General features: G+C 34.7%; 1 protein-coding gene across 3 annotated transcripts in view; it reads right to left on the reverse strand.

Moving 5' to 3' along the window:
* Positions 1–10,237: 10,237 nt before the first annotated feature.
* The window catches only part of LOC129944017 (protein ovarian tumor locus), a 30,580-nt gene continuing 23,552 nt past the window's right edge, over positions 10,238–17,265 (reverse strand). For 2 of the 3 annotated variants that reach the window (XM_056053143.1, XM_056053145.1), the window contains 8 exons: positions 16,818–17,198; positions 16,598–16,734; positions 13,267–13,437; positions 12,280–13,201; positions 12,132–12,220; positions 11,645–12,070; positions 11,101–11,583; positions 10,238–11,040 (listed from right to left, as the gene is read on the reverse strand). In XM_056053143.1, coding sequence (XP_055909118.1) covers positions 10,897–11,040; positions 11,101–11,583; positions 11,645–12,070; positions 12,132–12,220; positions 12,280–13,201; positions 13,267–13,437; positions 16,598–16,734; positions 16,818–17,198 — 2,753 coding nt within the window. In that variant the 3' untranslated portion in view covers positions 10,238–10,896. The remainder of the gene's footprint in view (positions 11,041–11,100; positions 11,584–11,644; positions 12,071–12,131; positions 12,221–12,279; positions 13,202–13,266; positions 13,438–16,597; positions 16,735–16,817; positions 17,199–17,265) is intronic. The other variant, XM_056053144.1, reaches the window with a different exon arrangement.

The following is a 17,265-nucleotide window of genomic DNA, read 5'->3' on the forward strand; positions in this document are numbered from 1 at the left end:
TGTCTTGGCTCAAAGAAAACGTGATATCAACATCTGATATCCGTATTTTTTCTGATAGCCAGGCCGCTATCAAATCTCTGGACTCTGTCTCTACAAACTCTATAACAGTTCATAACTGTCGATCACCACTAATGGAGATGACGCAACAGTTTAATATTCACCTTTGCTGGGTGCCGGGCCATAGAGACATTCAAGGTAACTGTAAGGCAGATGAACTCGCCAGGAACGGTACAGTACAGCCCATGCTACCACATTTGGCAAGTACTGGCATACCAATTGCTACTTGTAAACTGTTGCTAATGCAAGACGCTGTGAGGAGGGCAGGCACCAGGTGGAACAACATCTCCACGTTCAAGGTGATTGCTCTCTCTAAGCAGATCGCATATAAGCTCGATAATAGGTGTCATAACCGGACACTGTCTAATAGGAAAGCACTCCACGAGACTAGGCGTATTCTCAAATGACTTTTGCAGAAGCTGTATGGACGAGGAAGAGGAAGAAACGGTTCTTCATCTTCTTTGCACATGCCCTGCTCTAGCTCGAAAATGCAAGAATTACCTAGGAGAATTCTTCTTTAACGATATAAATCATACCGGTATAATCAGCCTCTCACGTTTCGTAAAGGACTCAAGCTGGTTCCATTGAGCTTAGGACGAAGCCTCAATATTCATGTGGTATCACAATGGGCCAATAAACTGGCCTAAGTGTGTCCGTTTCCATCTTGGACAGCCACTATAACCTAACCTAACCTATGTTACAAATACTAAAAAACTTTATATAGTAAAATATTTACTTACCGAAAAATAAAAAAAAATTGAATTTTTAACACTTTTTAATAATTAATTCAAAACCACTGCTATTTTTATGAACACTCTATATCCAGAGAGTTTGAAATAATGGGTGTTCACCGGGAAAAATAGAGTATAACTTCAAGCTAAAAGCCTCTTCTTTAGTATGAAAGCGAAAGACCGTTAGATGCAAGTAACATGTTAATTTTATTTAAAGAATTTTTGTTCTTTAAATAATTGACCATCTAATAAAATGTGACCAGCATTGCTATTTTTATAAACACAACTATATGTATTAAAGTTGAAAACATTACGATTTCTTATAACATCTGTCCAGTTATAGAGTCCGCATTTGCAAACATTTGAAGTGGGATAGAGTGTAAATTTAAACCAGCAAAAGTCTACAAATATAATTCGGCTTGCGGCTGTTCTTAGATTGTTTGCACATGTTCCATTTGGCTTTCCACAATTTACTGAAACTGGCGGAACTCGTGATAAGACCTAAGTCTTAAAAGCAAATGCATTTTTGCTTTTGTTTTTCATATCCCAACAGATGTAACTTTTAGCTTTAATTCTTCTTTGTTTCTTTACAGACCTTCAGAGTTTTCTTCTTCAATTTAAGTAATTCTTCGGTTGATGTTCTTCATGAATCCAATCGTATTTTCGAAAAAATTGTTTTGAAAAAAATGTCGGTCATTCAACAATGCCATAAGGGGCCGGTTATGGGTATCAGTAAAATCCATCGGTAAAATTTGAAACTGATGAGCATTTATAGCAATCAGTAAAATTACGTCGTTAAATTAAATGTCACTTTGAAGTTTCTATTTGAAGGTTTGTTTTTTACAGTTGTTTTCATCAGTAAAATTTGTAATGATGTGATCGGAACAGTACAAAATTTGAACACCAACAGTAAGGCCCCAGTTATAGTTATCATTGGTTTTCATCATTGAAAACAAACATAGGCATTTTTTTGACGGGTCGTTTATACACTGTCGCTCATCTGAATAGGTTCACAAATATTTTCACCTCACTGTTGGCCTCTCTTCATGTATTGCAAAAAGCACCATTATGTGCTTGTTTTCGGAGAAAAAAATGTGACTTAAAGGTTCAAGAGCAAAATTTTCAGTTTGTGTTGAGTTGCGTGTTAATTGCAATCAAAATACTATCTGTCAATAAAGTTTGTGTGTTTTTCCTATTAACATTAAAAAGAAAAACAAATCAGAAAAAATCACCACTTAACAAAAATCTAGAAAAGAAATTCGTCTCCAATTCTGAAAGAAATTCATGTCGTGGAAGTCAGAGTTGAAAAAGTGATTTTTTCAGATGAGAAAAAGTTAAATTTTGAGGTCCCTGACGGCTGTAATTATTACTTTTATGACCTTCAAAAAGGGGAGCATTATTTAAGTCGGCTGCATAGCTGTTGTAGGCAGTGTTATGGTGTAGGGAGCTATTTTCTTCTACGGAGACTTGAAACTCCAATTTGTTACATCGAGAATGAATGCAAATTCTTATAAAGGTGTGTTAGAAAAGGCCTTCCCACAGATTTCTGATCTCTTTGGACCAATATCGTGGACATTCCAACATGATAATGACCCTATCCATACAGCGAGGACATTAAGGCAGTGGATCGAAAGTCAAAATTGTGAAGATGAATGTGTGGGGACTTCTCTCCCGTAAATTGTAAGAGCCAGGGAAGCAGTTCAAAGACAAAATGTCATTAATCGCAGCTATTCCTCCGGGTCGCCAACTTACTGGCCTTCCGATACTAACAAAATACCAGACCTTATTGACTTTTTCATAGCTAAAGGAATCAAACGAAATCACATTAGTGTCGAAGGTAAATATGACCTGTCATCAGATCATACTCCAGGATTCTATCACTAAGTGAATCGGAAGTACTAGAAAAAAGTAATCCAAAGCTTCTAAATAAGAAAACAAACTGGAGTGATTTTAGAGAAAAGCTTTTAAGTTTTATAAATTTAAGATCTCCTATGGATACAATCGAGCAAATTTACCATGAAGTGGACCACTTTATTGCTGATGTGCAACAGGCCGCTGAAGAAAGTACTCCAACATTTTCTAATAGAAGACAAAATGAAATAAAATATCCTTTAGAGATAAGAGTTGATAGTTGATAATAGAGAAAAGAAGAGCTCGAATTCAAATTCAAAAATGATTCACTCAGTACATTCCTAATGAATTTAACGACTGATGCTTCAACCGATTTTTCGCTATGGAAAGCTGCCTGAAAGGACCGCAGTTACAAAACTCGCCCTTAAAATCTCAAGATGGGAAATGGATCGGTAACCCAAAAGAAAAAGCTTATCTTTTCGCTGAACATCTTGCGAATGTTTTTAAGCCATACTCATCAAACGCGGCTGAAAATAACTTACAGTTTGTTGATAAGATAGATGAAAGTGAAATACCAATTGTAAGACTTAAAGAAATAAAAAGTATGTGTTTACATCAACTACCCAATAAATAATCACCATGTTACGATCTAATTACTGCTCAGGTTATGAAAGAAATGCCATTGAAAGCCTTCATAAAACTCCAATATATAATAAATGCATGCCTTAAGCAGCGGTATGTCCCGCACCATTGGAAAATTGCTGAAGTAATTGTCATACCAAAGCAAGGTAAGCCACCTACAGAAGTGACGGCTTACAGACCAATATCGCTTATACCAATTATGGCAAAAGTTTTTGAAAAACTGCTTCTGAAGAGACTAAGCAAAATAATAGAAGAAAGAAGGTTAATCCCAAACCATCAGTTTGGCTTTAGATGTTTGCTCAAGCTTTTCACAAGGTTTGGCATGAGGGACTTGAGTACAAACTGCAAAGGAATTTTCCCAGGCAGTACTTTGAAATATTAAAATCGTACATCTCAGACCGATTGTTTAGAGTAAGGTACGACTAAGAATACTCGGTGTACCACAAGGAAGTGTCCTAGGTCCTACCCTGTATTTACTATACACAAGGGATATTCCAGTTGGTAATCACACCATAATGGCTACTTTTGCAGATGATACCGCAATTTTGGTACCCGACAAATGTGTCTCTAAGGCAGCAGTAAAACTACAAAATGCCGTCGACACAGTGAGAGCTTGGACCGAAAAATGGCGTATCAAACTCAATGAAACAAAATCTTCACATAAAAACTTTACAAATAAAAAGATAAACAATATTCCAAATACCTTGGAATGACTTTGGATGCAAAGCTAAAGTGGAAAGAGCACATCATAAAGAAAAGTGAAGAACTAAATTTGAAATATAGAAAAATGTACTGGTTGCTTGGTAACAACTCTGATTTATCAATCCAAAACAAAATAATGCTGTATAATCAAGTACTAAAGCCTGTTTGTACCTATGGAATCCAATTATTGGGCTGTACAAAGAAAACAAATACCGAAATCATCCAAAAATTCCAAAACAAAGTCCTTCGTAGAATAGTTAATGCACCTTGGTACATAAGAAATACCGATCTACATCGTGACTTACAAATAGAAATGGTTACAGAAGTTGTTAAAAAATTCGCTGTATTCCACAACCAGAGACTGCAAAGTCATACTAATTCTGAAATGGAGTCCGTCTTGAATATAAGAAACCATGTTCGGATATTAAGAAGAACCAAGCCTCATGAGCTTATGGTCTAAAAAAACATGGGAAAGTATTAAAAGTTTAAACTTCCCCCAAAGTGATTGTACAAAATAAGAAAGAAAAATCGGATGTCGATCCTTCAAGATTGGTCCTGATGAAGAGGTGGTTTTAGTGGTTAAAAGTCCCACACTACTTGGTGTCGAATACTGCCAAGTGTCTTTTGAAGAATTTCTCATGTCAAAAAAAAAAAATTAATAGCAGCCATTAAAAAAGCCTGGTCAGAAATTTCGCTTCAATACCTGGACAAAATTGTATAGTTCCATTCCGAATCGAATCTACGAGAGTTTATATTTAAAAGAGGTGGCACACTCATTAATAACTTCTGTTAAATAACCATACAATACAAAAGGGTAAAATAATTCTTGGAGTTCAAATAATTTGTGTTGTTTTATTCCATTCCATCCGTTGAACCTATTCACATGAGCCAAAAAAATGCTTGTCTTTATGATTACATTTAGTCTAGCTACCGTGGGAGAATAACGGTAAGCTTTAAGAAAAATTTATTTCTCCTAAAACAAGCAAATAATGATGCTATTTCATTATATGTATAAAAAAGATTTGTCATTGCAATACATATGAAGGAAGGCCATCAGTGTGGTGAAAATATTTTTGAACCTGTTCAGATCAGCGGCAGTGTAGCTATCCTTAAAAATGTTTGTCATTGAAAAAAATGTCCTTATTGGAATCCAACGAAAAAATTTTACTGACAGAAATCTGTCATTGGAATTGTGTGAAATTGGAACACAAATCAGTGGACGAATTCGTTTTACTTTTGAACATAAAAGTATCAGCTGTTCAGGACGATAAATTTGCGTCCGGAAAATAGAAAAATACATTTGTACACTTTTTTTTTCTCAACAATAATTTTCATTTCTAATCAAAGGGAAACACTCTCAAATATCGATTGTATAACTGGCTCTTAAAACGAAATGGCAGTCAACTGTTCAGTAAAATAAAATTTCATAATTAAAAAATACTTGAATACAGGATTCATCTTATTGCATCAATATTTTGCTGGAAATTAATATTTAACATGTTTAAAAACTAAAAACAAAAAATTTACTGATAGCTATTTCTAATTTCTTCTTGAATTTTATCAGCTTTCTCGATCTAATTACGATTTTATTTGTTGTTGTTTGACCACTTTTTTATGAAGCGTACTGAAGTTCTTCACTTTAACAGCTAGGTTCCAGAATTCGGGTGAAATGAAAGTGAAATCGAAATTGCAAATCGAGTGAATTCATTTTCAGTGTTCTACATTTCGAACGATTTGGTACCTTCGAATTTTTTTCGAAATCACTTTTCGTGAAATTGAAATCAGCTGATATCTGTCATTTGGGAAGTTGTTGAAGTATTTTTATTTTTGCAAATTGTTTTCCTGTAAGTAATTTTTATTTTGCACGCGTTTAAAAATATAAAAGTTCTAACTAGCCACTACAGATTATATAACGGAGCATATAAAGAGTGCTGCGTTAATCTTTTTGGTCTTGCAGACTGAAAGGAATAAATATGCACTGGAAAAAATAAAAAGACGAAGGCTGCGAGATGTATCTAATCCCTTGGAAATTGCAGATGCCGCCTATGTTGTTAGACTGAAAATAAAAGTTAAAGCCTGTCAATTATTAGTTTTTTTTTACATGTAGGTTCATTTCATTCTACCGACTTAATAAAAGTGCTGGAAATTGTTGAGCCACATCTTAAACAATCTTCAATTCCTGCAACGTTGCAGCTAGTCGCAGTTTTGCGTTTTCTTGCCGAGGGAAGTTTCCAAAGGTCAATTGGGAAGGATGCTGAAGTACTAACAATATTGGAGAATCGAATCTGTGCAAGTTGGATAAAACTTGCTATGTCCGATGAAGATCAAAGTAAATCAAAACGACATTTTTTTTTGACAAATTCAACATTCCTGGCGTCATAGGATGCATAGACGGTACGCATATTAGAATTTCTCCAGCCAAATCAAGATCCAACCACTCGCGTCCTTCTGCGGTGGACCATTGCTATTGAGCTCGGATTTTAAATTGTCCCACAAAGCTTCCGCGACAACTCGGTCTCCTTTCATAACTCCCCTAGCGAGATCCTCGTGCTGCTCCATAAAATTTATAAATATTGCCTCCTGTGTATTATTTTTGTATTTTCCCCTGTTTCAAATATGTTTAAAGTGCAATAAAGTTAGGAAGGTTCATTAAAAAAATCATTTTTTACTTACATTTTTAATCGTCTTTTTTGTTCCACTATTTCACATCAAATGAACAGGATCGATTTGAAATCGCTCGGAAACCGATAAAATCGAATTGTGGAACACAACAATTTCACTTCGTTTCGATTTCGATAAATTCGAAAAAATCGAATTGTAGAACACCGAATTATATTTTCGATCGATTTCGATTTCATTTCGAGTGAAAGTGAAATATAGAACCTAGCTGTAAATACCATTTTCGAAATCAACTTCTTCAGATTTCTAATTGGTATATAGCGCAACACTGTCAACAGAACCAAATTCTTGACCGGGTGGATCAATGCATCGTACATAAATTCAAGATTCGGATCATTGTCTCTGCGATGTCGCTGAATTGAGTTCGGCCCCCTCTGGGTTTCTTTATTTTTTTGTTTTGCATTTCACATCAATTTAGGCCTTCAATTAACAACAATTAAAGAAAAAACACGTTGCCACTTATTCCATCATCTTGCAGGTGAGCCATTTAAAAGGACACTTAACTGCTCCCACTTTCTTTGCATGTTCACTTTGAAACAGAGGGCCATGTCTACGTCTAAATAAACTTAAACTGATACAAAAACCACCATTAACCTAAATTTCGTTATTGATGACATTTTCTCACAAATTGAAAAATGATTGATAAATTGTCAATCGGAATAGGGAGAACTTACATTTTAGGGCATTCGTTAATTTGTACATACAATGGTCGGAAAAAGTATTTTGACAAAGAAAATATCGTACATTTTTATTCAAATATCTTATTTGATCAGTTGAAAAAAATTTTAAAAAAATGCATAATAATGTTAAGGCCATGAGCTTTCAAAATAACTTTATTTATTTTAATTCAATGTTATAGTTCTGCAACTGAAAATTATTTTTCAGAAATATGTGATGGAAAAAGTATTTTAACAAAATATATTTTGAGGAAAAAATGAGTTTAAAAAGAAAACTAAACAAAAATTAAAACATAATTTAATAGAAAATGAAATTTCCGTTGCTATTAATGACTTTCTGCAATCGGCCTGGTATAGATTTTACCAAATTTTGAAGAGTTTGCGGAGAAATTTGCTTCCAAAGGCTTTCGACCTCATCGATTGTGTCTTCGAGCGTTCTTGTCAAGCATGGACTCCTTTTTCGCTTTGTATAGGCCCACACATTTTCTATTATATTTAAGTCGGGGCTTTGAGGTGGCAAATCTAGAGTATTTACACCCACTTCCTTTAGAAAATTAGTTATCATCTTGGCTTTGTGACAAGGTGCGTTGTCTTGCTGCAAAACGAACGACTGTCCAATCAATTTATCGCCAGAACTAAAAGCGTGGTTATTTAAAATATCCAAATATTGTTGTTTGTTCATCATTCCATCGATTGCTACCAAGTCTCCGGTGCCATTAAAGCAAACACATCCCCAAAACATGACGGTGCCACCACCATGAGGTATTCGTTTACACACAGGTGCTACTTTGCTTCGCATTTTCTTAGGGATCCTGCAAAAAGTTTTCTTTTTTGATCCGTATTCAAAACAGCTTTTATCAGTCCACAATCACCCTTATTTTGAGATTCGTTTTCGATCGAAAGTTATTCGAATTCGAGAAGATTTTATTTTGAGATTCGATCGATTCGAAAGTTTGCTGATTCAATCGAAAGTTCATTTAAAAAAAAAAACTAAGTAAATTTTGACTTTCGAGTGATTCGAACCAAATGTCATTTTTGTGTTGTTCAGATATTTTCTGGTGAATAGCTGAAGAAAGATGTAAGTTTTAACAATTTTTATACGATAATTAAACGAAATTGGTTATATTGACGAGTTTTTTTTGTTATTTCATAAAGGGCACAGTCATATTCAAATTGGACAAATAGGAAACAAAAAGAAATCCTTATAAGGTTGATGGAGGAGAATCCGGAGGTAGCGAAGGGTTTTTCTGTAAACCGTATAGATGTTGACCGGTTTTGGAGGGATGATGCCGTGAAGCTCAATAGCCATGGGCCTCCATCTAAAGACGGTGCTACGTTATGGACAAAGAAGCCAACCCCCCTGCATTTTATCACTTTATTAACTTTACTTTATTTTTCAATTCAGAAACTGTTAATCTGTGACAAACTCTGAATTAAAAATAAGACTCTTCGAAAATAAAAATTTAGTGTGGTGACACTAAATCAAATCAAAATGTCAAATCATTTAGAACAGCTGATCTCCAAAATACTGTTCATTTCGGTTCATTTTCTGCAATGAATATTTTTCATTCGAATCTCAAAATAAACAAAATTCATTCGAACGAATAAATCTAGTCACTCGAATCAACGTTTCGTTCCAATCTCAAAATAAGCATGAATACTTTTTCCCAAAATGATGAAGGCTTGTGTAAAAATTCTTTGGCAAACTGCAGGCGTTTAAGCTTATTTTTTTTGGGATATTGTTCTGGCTATGTAAATAGCAAAGTCAGCCTCCTTCAAACGATTTCTTACCGTTTTTTCTGAAATTTCAATTTCATACTCTTTTTTTATTTCAATTGCTGCAGATTTTGGGGTATTCAGCACATTTTCTTTAAACTTTTTGACTATTAAACGGTCCTCTTTCTTGGAAGTCTTGCGTGGTCGCCCTGAACGTGGAACATTTCACGTGGATTTGTTTTTTTTCTGCTTATTTATTTGGTAATAGACGGTTTGACGAGGAACTTTATATATGTAGTTTGCTTAACTTTTCCACCGAAATACCCGCATAATATTCGGTCACCATCTCAACTCTTAAATCTTGACTAACTTCCGACGTTTTACCCATTATTATCAATTAATTGTTTGTAAATGTCGTCGAAGTTAATAAATTTTATTAAAAAGAGACAATATAAATAGGAAATATCAACTCTGATAGCACGCGACACGAAAGAAACTGCAAAGATTACTGTCAAAATACTTTTTCCAGTTAGTTATGGCTCAGTGTATTCATTAAAAGGGTCCCAAAAAGAATGTATGAGAAAAATAAACTATTTCTGGATTTTACCGTTGTCTAGGTACTTTGTTTTTGGTTTTGAGTAGCAAAGGATTCCCGTTACAATTCTAAGTTTACCATATCAAGTGGTCTAGCATTACAAACAGTATTGTCAAAATACTTTTTCCGACTATAATAAATACAACGTGGATAGAGCTTCGTAGAAAGCCTGGATTCTCCACCACGTAATTCTGTTTCCTTTGTCTTAAAGAGACTTATTAAAAAATGATTTACATGAAGAACAGTTTACATTAACTTCTATTAGATGAATAAAGAAAGTCTTATCAGAGAAAAAATGTACTCCCAGCATAAAATATTATTTCTTTGTTGATTTATTTACAGCTCACCTACTCCTCTAGCATTGCATTACCCGAACCAAATTACATTAAACATATTGAATCAAAAAGAGAACGAAGAAACGAACCATTCAAAGTTAGAAACATTCTTGAATTGATGTTGGAAATAATGGACAATCTTCAATTTGGCGGAAGAAGAAAACCAACATTTTTGATAAACTAAAAACAAAAACACCACTTGTTGTCTTAGAAGCTAAAGTTTATTTATTTTTTTGGTTGTTTTGATCAAAACATTTTTTTAGGTTTTTTTTTTGTATATATAATTAAAACAATGTTCAATAGATAAAAGCTAAGTAAACTAAAACTAATCTAAGTTTATAAAGTTTTAATGATATTATTTATATAAATTAATTATGGTAAACTTAATTGTAAGATTGTTTTTGTTTGAAAAAAAAAATAATGGATAAGTAAAATATTTTATTAAATATTTGAAAATATATATTTTTGTGTACGTTGGAATGTTGTTTTGTTTGAATGAAAACATCGAGAGTATTCGATAACACCTTACAACCAGTGTAAGACAATTAAGGACTATCATGTTTTAAATGTATATTTTAAAAATATTTTCTAAAAAAAGAACTAACGTATTACAAACAATTTAAAGTCGCATCACTTATTTTTTTTTTCGTCTTAAAAAGAATCTATAAAAATTTAAAACATTTGAAATAGATTACTAAGAAAAACACAATTAAATAGAAGTGGTCTTTAAATTGTATGTAAGTGCTAAGATTGATAATCATTGTGTTGGTACTATTTTTGTTTGAGGGAGATAAATTAATGAAAAAATATAATCGATAATAAATGTATAAAAACTATAAATGGATGTCAATCATATTTTATAGAATATACATAATTGAAATGTAGTGTTGTGTTGTTTTGTTTTTTGTGCTTTACTGATCTCCAGAGGAATTTTGAGATTTTGATTGATTGTCTCGTCGATTACCTGTAGGTTGGTTGCAGGAAGCCAACATAGTTACCGCCTGTGGTTGCGGCGAAGGATGAGTTTGAATTGGTGGTGGCATACACCAGTATCCCTAGAAGTAAACATTACAATAAAATGGTCCATTCTAGTTAATAAACATTAGGAATTTTACCTGTGGACCAAGGCCAGGAGATCCTACAGGTTGATTGTTAGAAGGTGGTACTCCATTAGTTGGAGAATAATAAAACTGTACTGGTGGTGGATAACCAACACAGGGATAATGATTTGGATCGACGGCAGCGGCATCAATCAAAGCAGGTCCACCCGATTCGGCACTCGTTGTAGTGGCATAATAAGTTGGTCCCATTTGAGCTGGCGAAATGCCCGAATGTCCTGGCGAATGCATCGGAATACCAGTAGGTGGTGGTCCACTCAAATACGGGAATGCACCTGCTGAATGCATAGCAACAGGAGTAGTTCCAATAGTTGGGCCTGCTGTATAAATTCCATATGGTGATGGTCCAACTGGCATTGGCATGTAAAGGCCTGATGATTGTGGTGCTCCTTGTGGTGGTTGCTGTTGGTCGTATTCTTGCACATATGGGCCAACATACGACGTTAGTATTTGCCCGTTAGAATTATATGTTGTTGGCGTCTACAAAAAAAGATATTCTTATATAATATTGGAACTCAGAAAGAATGTGATAATTTATCACCTGCACCAATTCACAATTTTCGACTGTACCGAAACTTATCATTGGCGAAGTTTGGCCTACAAGTTCATTTGTCGAAATTGCATTTCCATTTCCAGCACTTCCAGGCCGAGGGTTGTTATTGGAGGACGATTGAGTGTTTCGTGAGTTCGGAGTAGAATTGTTGGTTCCAGGAGCTGATAAATAGTTTGGATTGGGCTTGTGGCCCTTGTTGCCGCCACCATTAGAATTGTTGTATTCATTTTGATGATAACGATTATTTTGTGGAGCCGATCGATAGTTATGGCGTTCTTTGTTGTTGAAATATCGCGAAGGGAACCTACGCTGACCATTGTTTTGTTTATTTTGTCCTGAATAGTTGTTTGTGTTTGTATTGTTGTTATTATTATTTTTCGAGGAATTAGTATTGTTGTTCGGATCAGGTTTTATCTAGAATTAATTTTTAGATACAAACAAATTTCAAAAATAAATAAATGTTTATTTTACATACACCAATATCGTTCCCATTTTCATCTAGTTTTGGTAACTGCACTTCGGGAGACACCTTTACAATTCCTTCCTTCGAGTCAATTGGCAAATCTATTGCGCGAATAATTTACGAAATATATAAACAAAATATCGTGAATTTCATGTTTTACCTGAATTTCGATAAAGTTTTTGGTGATATTCCAAGCCCAAATTGAAGAAATATCTTAGAGTAGCCACATCAACTGGTAAATCTGAACCATTTGCCTTGACTGATTTCTTTACATCAAAATTAATACGTCCAGTCAGTGGGGTGGTGTTCGATTGTCCACGTCGTTGAATCGATGGACTGCCGTTGTAGCTACCACTACCACCCCCTGGTGGCACTTGGTAGTATTGTGGACAAAAGCCAACATGACCTTGTGTGGATGCAATCATTTGGGGTGGTGGTGGCGCCGGCATATACATTCCGCCTGCAGGAGGATACGCAGGGTTATACATGTAGTACAATGGAGCTCCTCCATTTGGGATCAAAGCCTGTGGCCCGGTTTGAATGATACTCGGATCGAAACCATAGCTGAAATATTCATCAGTGTATGCTGCTCCAGCTGCATACGCCTGTTGCCCATCTGGCGATACATCTTGTTGATCGCCATTATTTTCAAACACAACACCACCATTATCGCCAGCACAATCGGTTCTTGGAACGTCTGAACAACGCGACTGGGCTCTAGAAGATTCATTCCTGTGCGATAATTTGCTATCGGTCATGTTGTCCCGCGAATGTTCTACCGTCAATGGCATCGTACAATACTCCATGGTTTGAGTTTGAAAATTCTCCAAGTGGGTAAATTGATTCAATTTGTATATACAGTCCTGCTGCTTCAACTTAGGATCATCATAATAGTCATCGCAGGACTTCAAATTCGACAAGCAGTACTGCGAGGTAAATTGTTGGTCAACTTTGAACCGATAATTGAATTGCCGAGAATAGCGATAAGTGTTGCATTTTTGAATATGGCGTTGTAGATGATAGGGCAGTGACCATGGTTTAAATTGGTCAGCTGGCAATGGTTTCAAGGAATCATAAGGGACCTTAAATAAAATATTATTTCGACATCATCTCATCATAGAATTTAAATAGTCTTGTTAAGACTTACAAGTCTTTTTTCGCCTAATTGTTCAATAAAAACCACACAATATCCTTTTTCCATAGCGATCTCCTGAATGTGGCAGGTATAAAGATCATTTTCAGATTTTTGTAATTTAACATGGCACTTGGCACCAACCTGCAAGATTCGGCGCAATCTTCTTTTTTCATATTTGATCAACTATACATGCAAGAAAGACAGTGAGGACGACATACATTTTTATATGCACACGTTTACGAACAACAAAAACAAACGAAGTCATATATTTATGTACAAAAATTAAATGTAATCTAATTGAACAATAATTAAGTAGTCTTTAATCGTTAGCTACTTAAATTTAGGTAAACGAAAGTCTTCTTTAATCCTAAGTCTCTATTTTACAGCAATTATAGTCAATACAATTTAGGCTGCAATATTTTCTTAAAAGGCTGTGTACAATTATAAAGCTCGACAAAAAGATATTCCAAGTTTGTATGGAAGAAACCTGGATGCATTAGAATTCAAAAATATAAAACACAAAACAATTTAAGCTTTGATTAAGAAGTTAATTTCAGAAGCTTAAAATAACACCCAAGGATAAAATAGAGGGCCATGTGAATAAACAATAAGCTAAAGCTGTTTTTGGGCTAACTATCACTAGAAGCTAAAACTAGACAGTTTTATTTTAAGCTTTGTTTCATGTGTTTAATCGCTAAATAGCTTTAACTAAGAAAATTAGTTTAAGCTTAATATTTCTTTAATTTGTCAATTCACATGTTTTAGCTAAGAAGCTTATTCTTACCAAAAACCAAAATCAATTGAATTTTGGTTTATAAAATTTGTGGAAAGATTACTTTCAAGTAAAAAGAAAACACTTGAAGTTATAAATCTAACTAAACCAATGATGGCCTGCTCATAGCAAGGCCTATAATATTGCTAAGCTAAAGAAGGTTCAGAGAACAGCTTGCGTGGGCACCACAGGGGCCATGCGTACTTGCCCAACGGACGCCTTAAACGTTGTTTTGGATCTTCTACCAATCGACCTTTTTATTAAATACAAAGTTTCCTGCAGCGCTATTAGGCTGAAGGAATCAAATAGCTGGTTGTCAAAACCTTATGGTCACAGCAACACAACGAAATTGATTCCCTCAGATATTATCTCGGTAGACACTGACTACTGCACTCCTACTTTGAGCCTTAGTAAGGGTTTTAAGGTTATTTTCCCATCGAGAGAGGATTGGGAGGATGACATCGTGTCGATAGGTTTCGACACAACCATCTTTACTGACGGCTCAAAGATGGAGTGCGGAGTTGGTTCTGGGATCTTTTCTGAGTCCCTAAATGTATCCAAATCCTTTAGGCTTCCTGACTTTGCTAGCGTTTTTCAGGCTGAACTGCTGGCAATAAGGGAGGCATGTAAGACACTTAAACAAAACCCAAACCAAAACCGATATGCGGCTATCTTTACAAACAGTCAGGCAGCTGTCAAAGCCATTAACTCGGCCACATACTCATCTAAATTGGTCCAGCAATGTCGCGATGAGCTTGAGAGCCTGAATATTAACCTCGGGCCATAGTGGTATCGTGGGAATAGAACGTGCTGGCGAGCTAGCCAGGAAGGGATCGGCCCTTCATAGCTCACTTGCGGAAATGGTTAACATTCCTCTTGGTGCTATGAAGGGTAAAATCTTTCTATTTACCAAACTGAATCAAACCGAAGGTGGAGCAATTTACCCAACTGCATTATATCTAGGGATATATGGCCCACCTATAATAAAAGACATAGCCAGGATTGTTGCAGTTTATACCCTACATTGGCCTATAGGAGTTCATGCAGAGAAGTTGGGTATCTCTTACAACACCTTTTGCCGTAGTTGTAGTGACCAAAGAGAAAGTGAAACGATAATCCATTTCCTCTGCAAATGTCCTGCTTTGGCAAACACTGAAATACTTTGGAAAAGCATTCTTTCACGACCTTGATGAGCTGTCTGAGACAAAGATTAGAGACCCAATCTTTTTTATCAATGCGACAAAATGGCTCTAACTTAATCGCTATGAAGCTTCTCTATTAATCTATTCCTTTCAATCAAAGGTCAAACGAGTTTTTGGTATCAAAACGGCGCACTAGAGCGCTAATTGGATCTCAGGCTAGGTTGCCTTGAGATCGCTATTTCTACCTACCTACCTAAAGCAATGATTAATGGATAAGTCCGAGAAAGCTCTTGTTATACCGCCTTGTTATCAGGTATGTACTAAATTTCATTTTTAAGTTCCTTTCAAAGAAATTCCAAATTTGAAATAGAGCTTTAAACTTTTTTTTTAGAAAATTGGTTTACTTCGGTTGCTTATTAATTTTTGTGTATTTGATTGATGGCTGGACCAATGTTTATCCAATGTTGGCACAAGTATTACTTAATATTGCAATTAAGTTTAGATTCAAGAACGAGACTTTGGTATTAGTTTGATTTGGTTTCATATCACGAATCAAAGAAACATTAACACAATACATTTTTGATTTTTGTGTTTGAAAAGTTGGACAAGGCCAACGAGACTTCCGACAAATATCGGTATAAAATATATAGTCTTGTCTCGGAAGCTTCAAAAGTGGTATCGTCTCGGTTTCACGAGAAGACACCAAAGCTAGTTTCATCACCTTGTTAGCCCTTCCTAGACCGAACTAAGATCCAGCAGGTTCACTCAGATATCTCTAATGCAAATTTTCTAAGGTTTTTTGATTCTTAATAATTAAATAATAAAAGTCATCATCACTTATTTCTTAAGTTGACTGTCGCACGCGTATAAGCTTGGACATTAAAATAAGTACTAGTCAAAGATTTCTAGTCGGGCATCCAGGAAACGTAATATTTTTGTAGCTTTTACTATAATATTCTAGCTAAGGCTATTATTAATCACACAATTTGAAGTTTAAGTTAACAAAATAAATTATAGTTACGTGAGTCTAGCTTTAAGCTAATTCAAAACAGATTTTACTAAAAAATATCTTTTAGTTTCTAACTTGTTTTTAATAACACAAAACCTAGCTTTGACTTAAGAATCCAAGTTTCAGTTTAAACTATTTATTTCATTATCAAAAGCCATATGCCATCGAAAGATTCTTGCCCAAAAAGTATTGAATTCATTCAATACAACCCTGAATTGTTTTAATGGAAGGTTATTTGTGTAGACAACTTTAATTTGTATATTTATTTGATTATATTATATTTATTATTTATTTTTAAAGATTTTAGACTGTTAAACGTTTACTTTTTTTGAAAATTTGAATAAACTAATGAAAAACATTTACACAATTTAAGATAAATATACACAAAACATACAAACAAATAAAAACTTATGGGCTTACCTTAAAATTTGAATCACCATTGTACCAGTTCTGAAGCTTAAGTTCTTTGCGAGCTTCATTCCACGCATCAAATTCTATGTTTCTGTACATATTCGGATCAAGGGCCTTTGCAACCTTATACGGAAATGGAGTTATACCTAAAATAATTTGCATACCGATTTTAATGATAACAAGGTACCACAAGGGTTGTTTCTTTTTGTTTTACAAATATTAGACTTACCTTCTAACAGCAATTGTCTTACACATGAAATATACTTATCAGGCAAAAGTGAATCAACAGTTTTGCTAAGAAATTTATGTTTGTTATCATCTTTCTTGGTTTCCTTCAACTCACGTTGCAATTCCTCAGAAAATCGTAGAAAATTAGGATTATGGAAATGGCAGAGTCTATAATTTTCTAATATACAACAAGTATTTTCTGGTAAATCAAAATCAAATGAACGCCCATCTTCGATGATGATCTTAGTACAGTAGCCGTCTTCATTGCACTCAGTGCTATAGGATGATGTTTCAAGTGAATTCGAATGTAACATTTGCTCGACAGCAAATGTTACGTCGGGAAGTTTAAACAGGTCCTTGTAGAGAATTTCATAGCATACCGCTGTTGTAAATAATTAAAAGTTATTAAATAACTGTTTTTGTTTAAATATTTATGTTAGTATAGTTAC

Source organism: Eupeodes corollae, chromosome 2 (assembly GCF_945859685.1).
Source record: "Eupeodes corollae chromosome 2, idEupCoro1.1, whole genome shotgun sequence".
Lineage (NCBI taxonomy): Eukaryota > Metazoa > Arthropoda > Insecta > Diptera > Syrphidae > Eupeodes > Eupeodes corollae.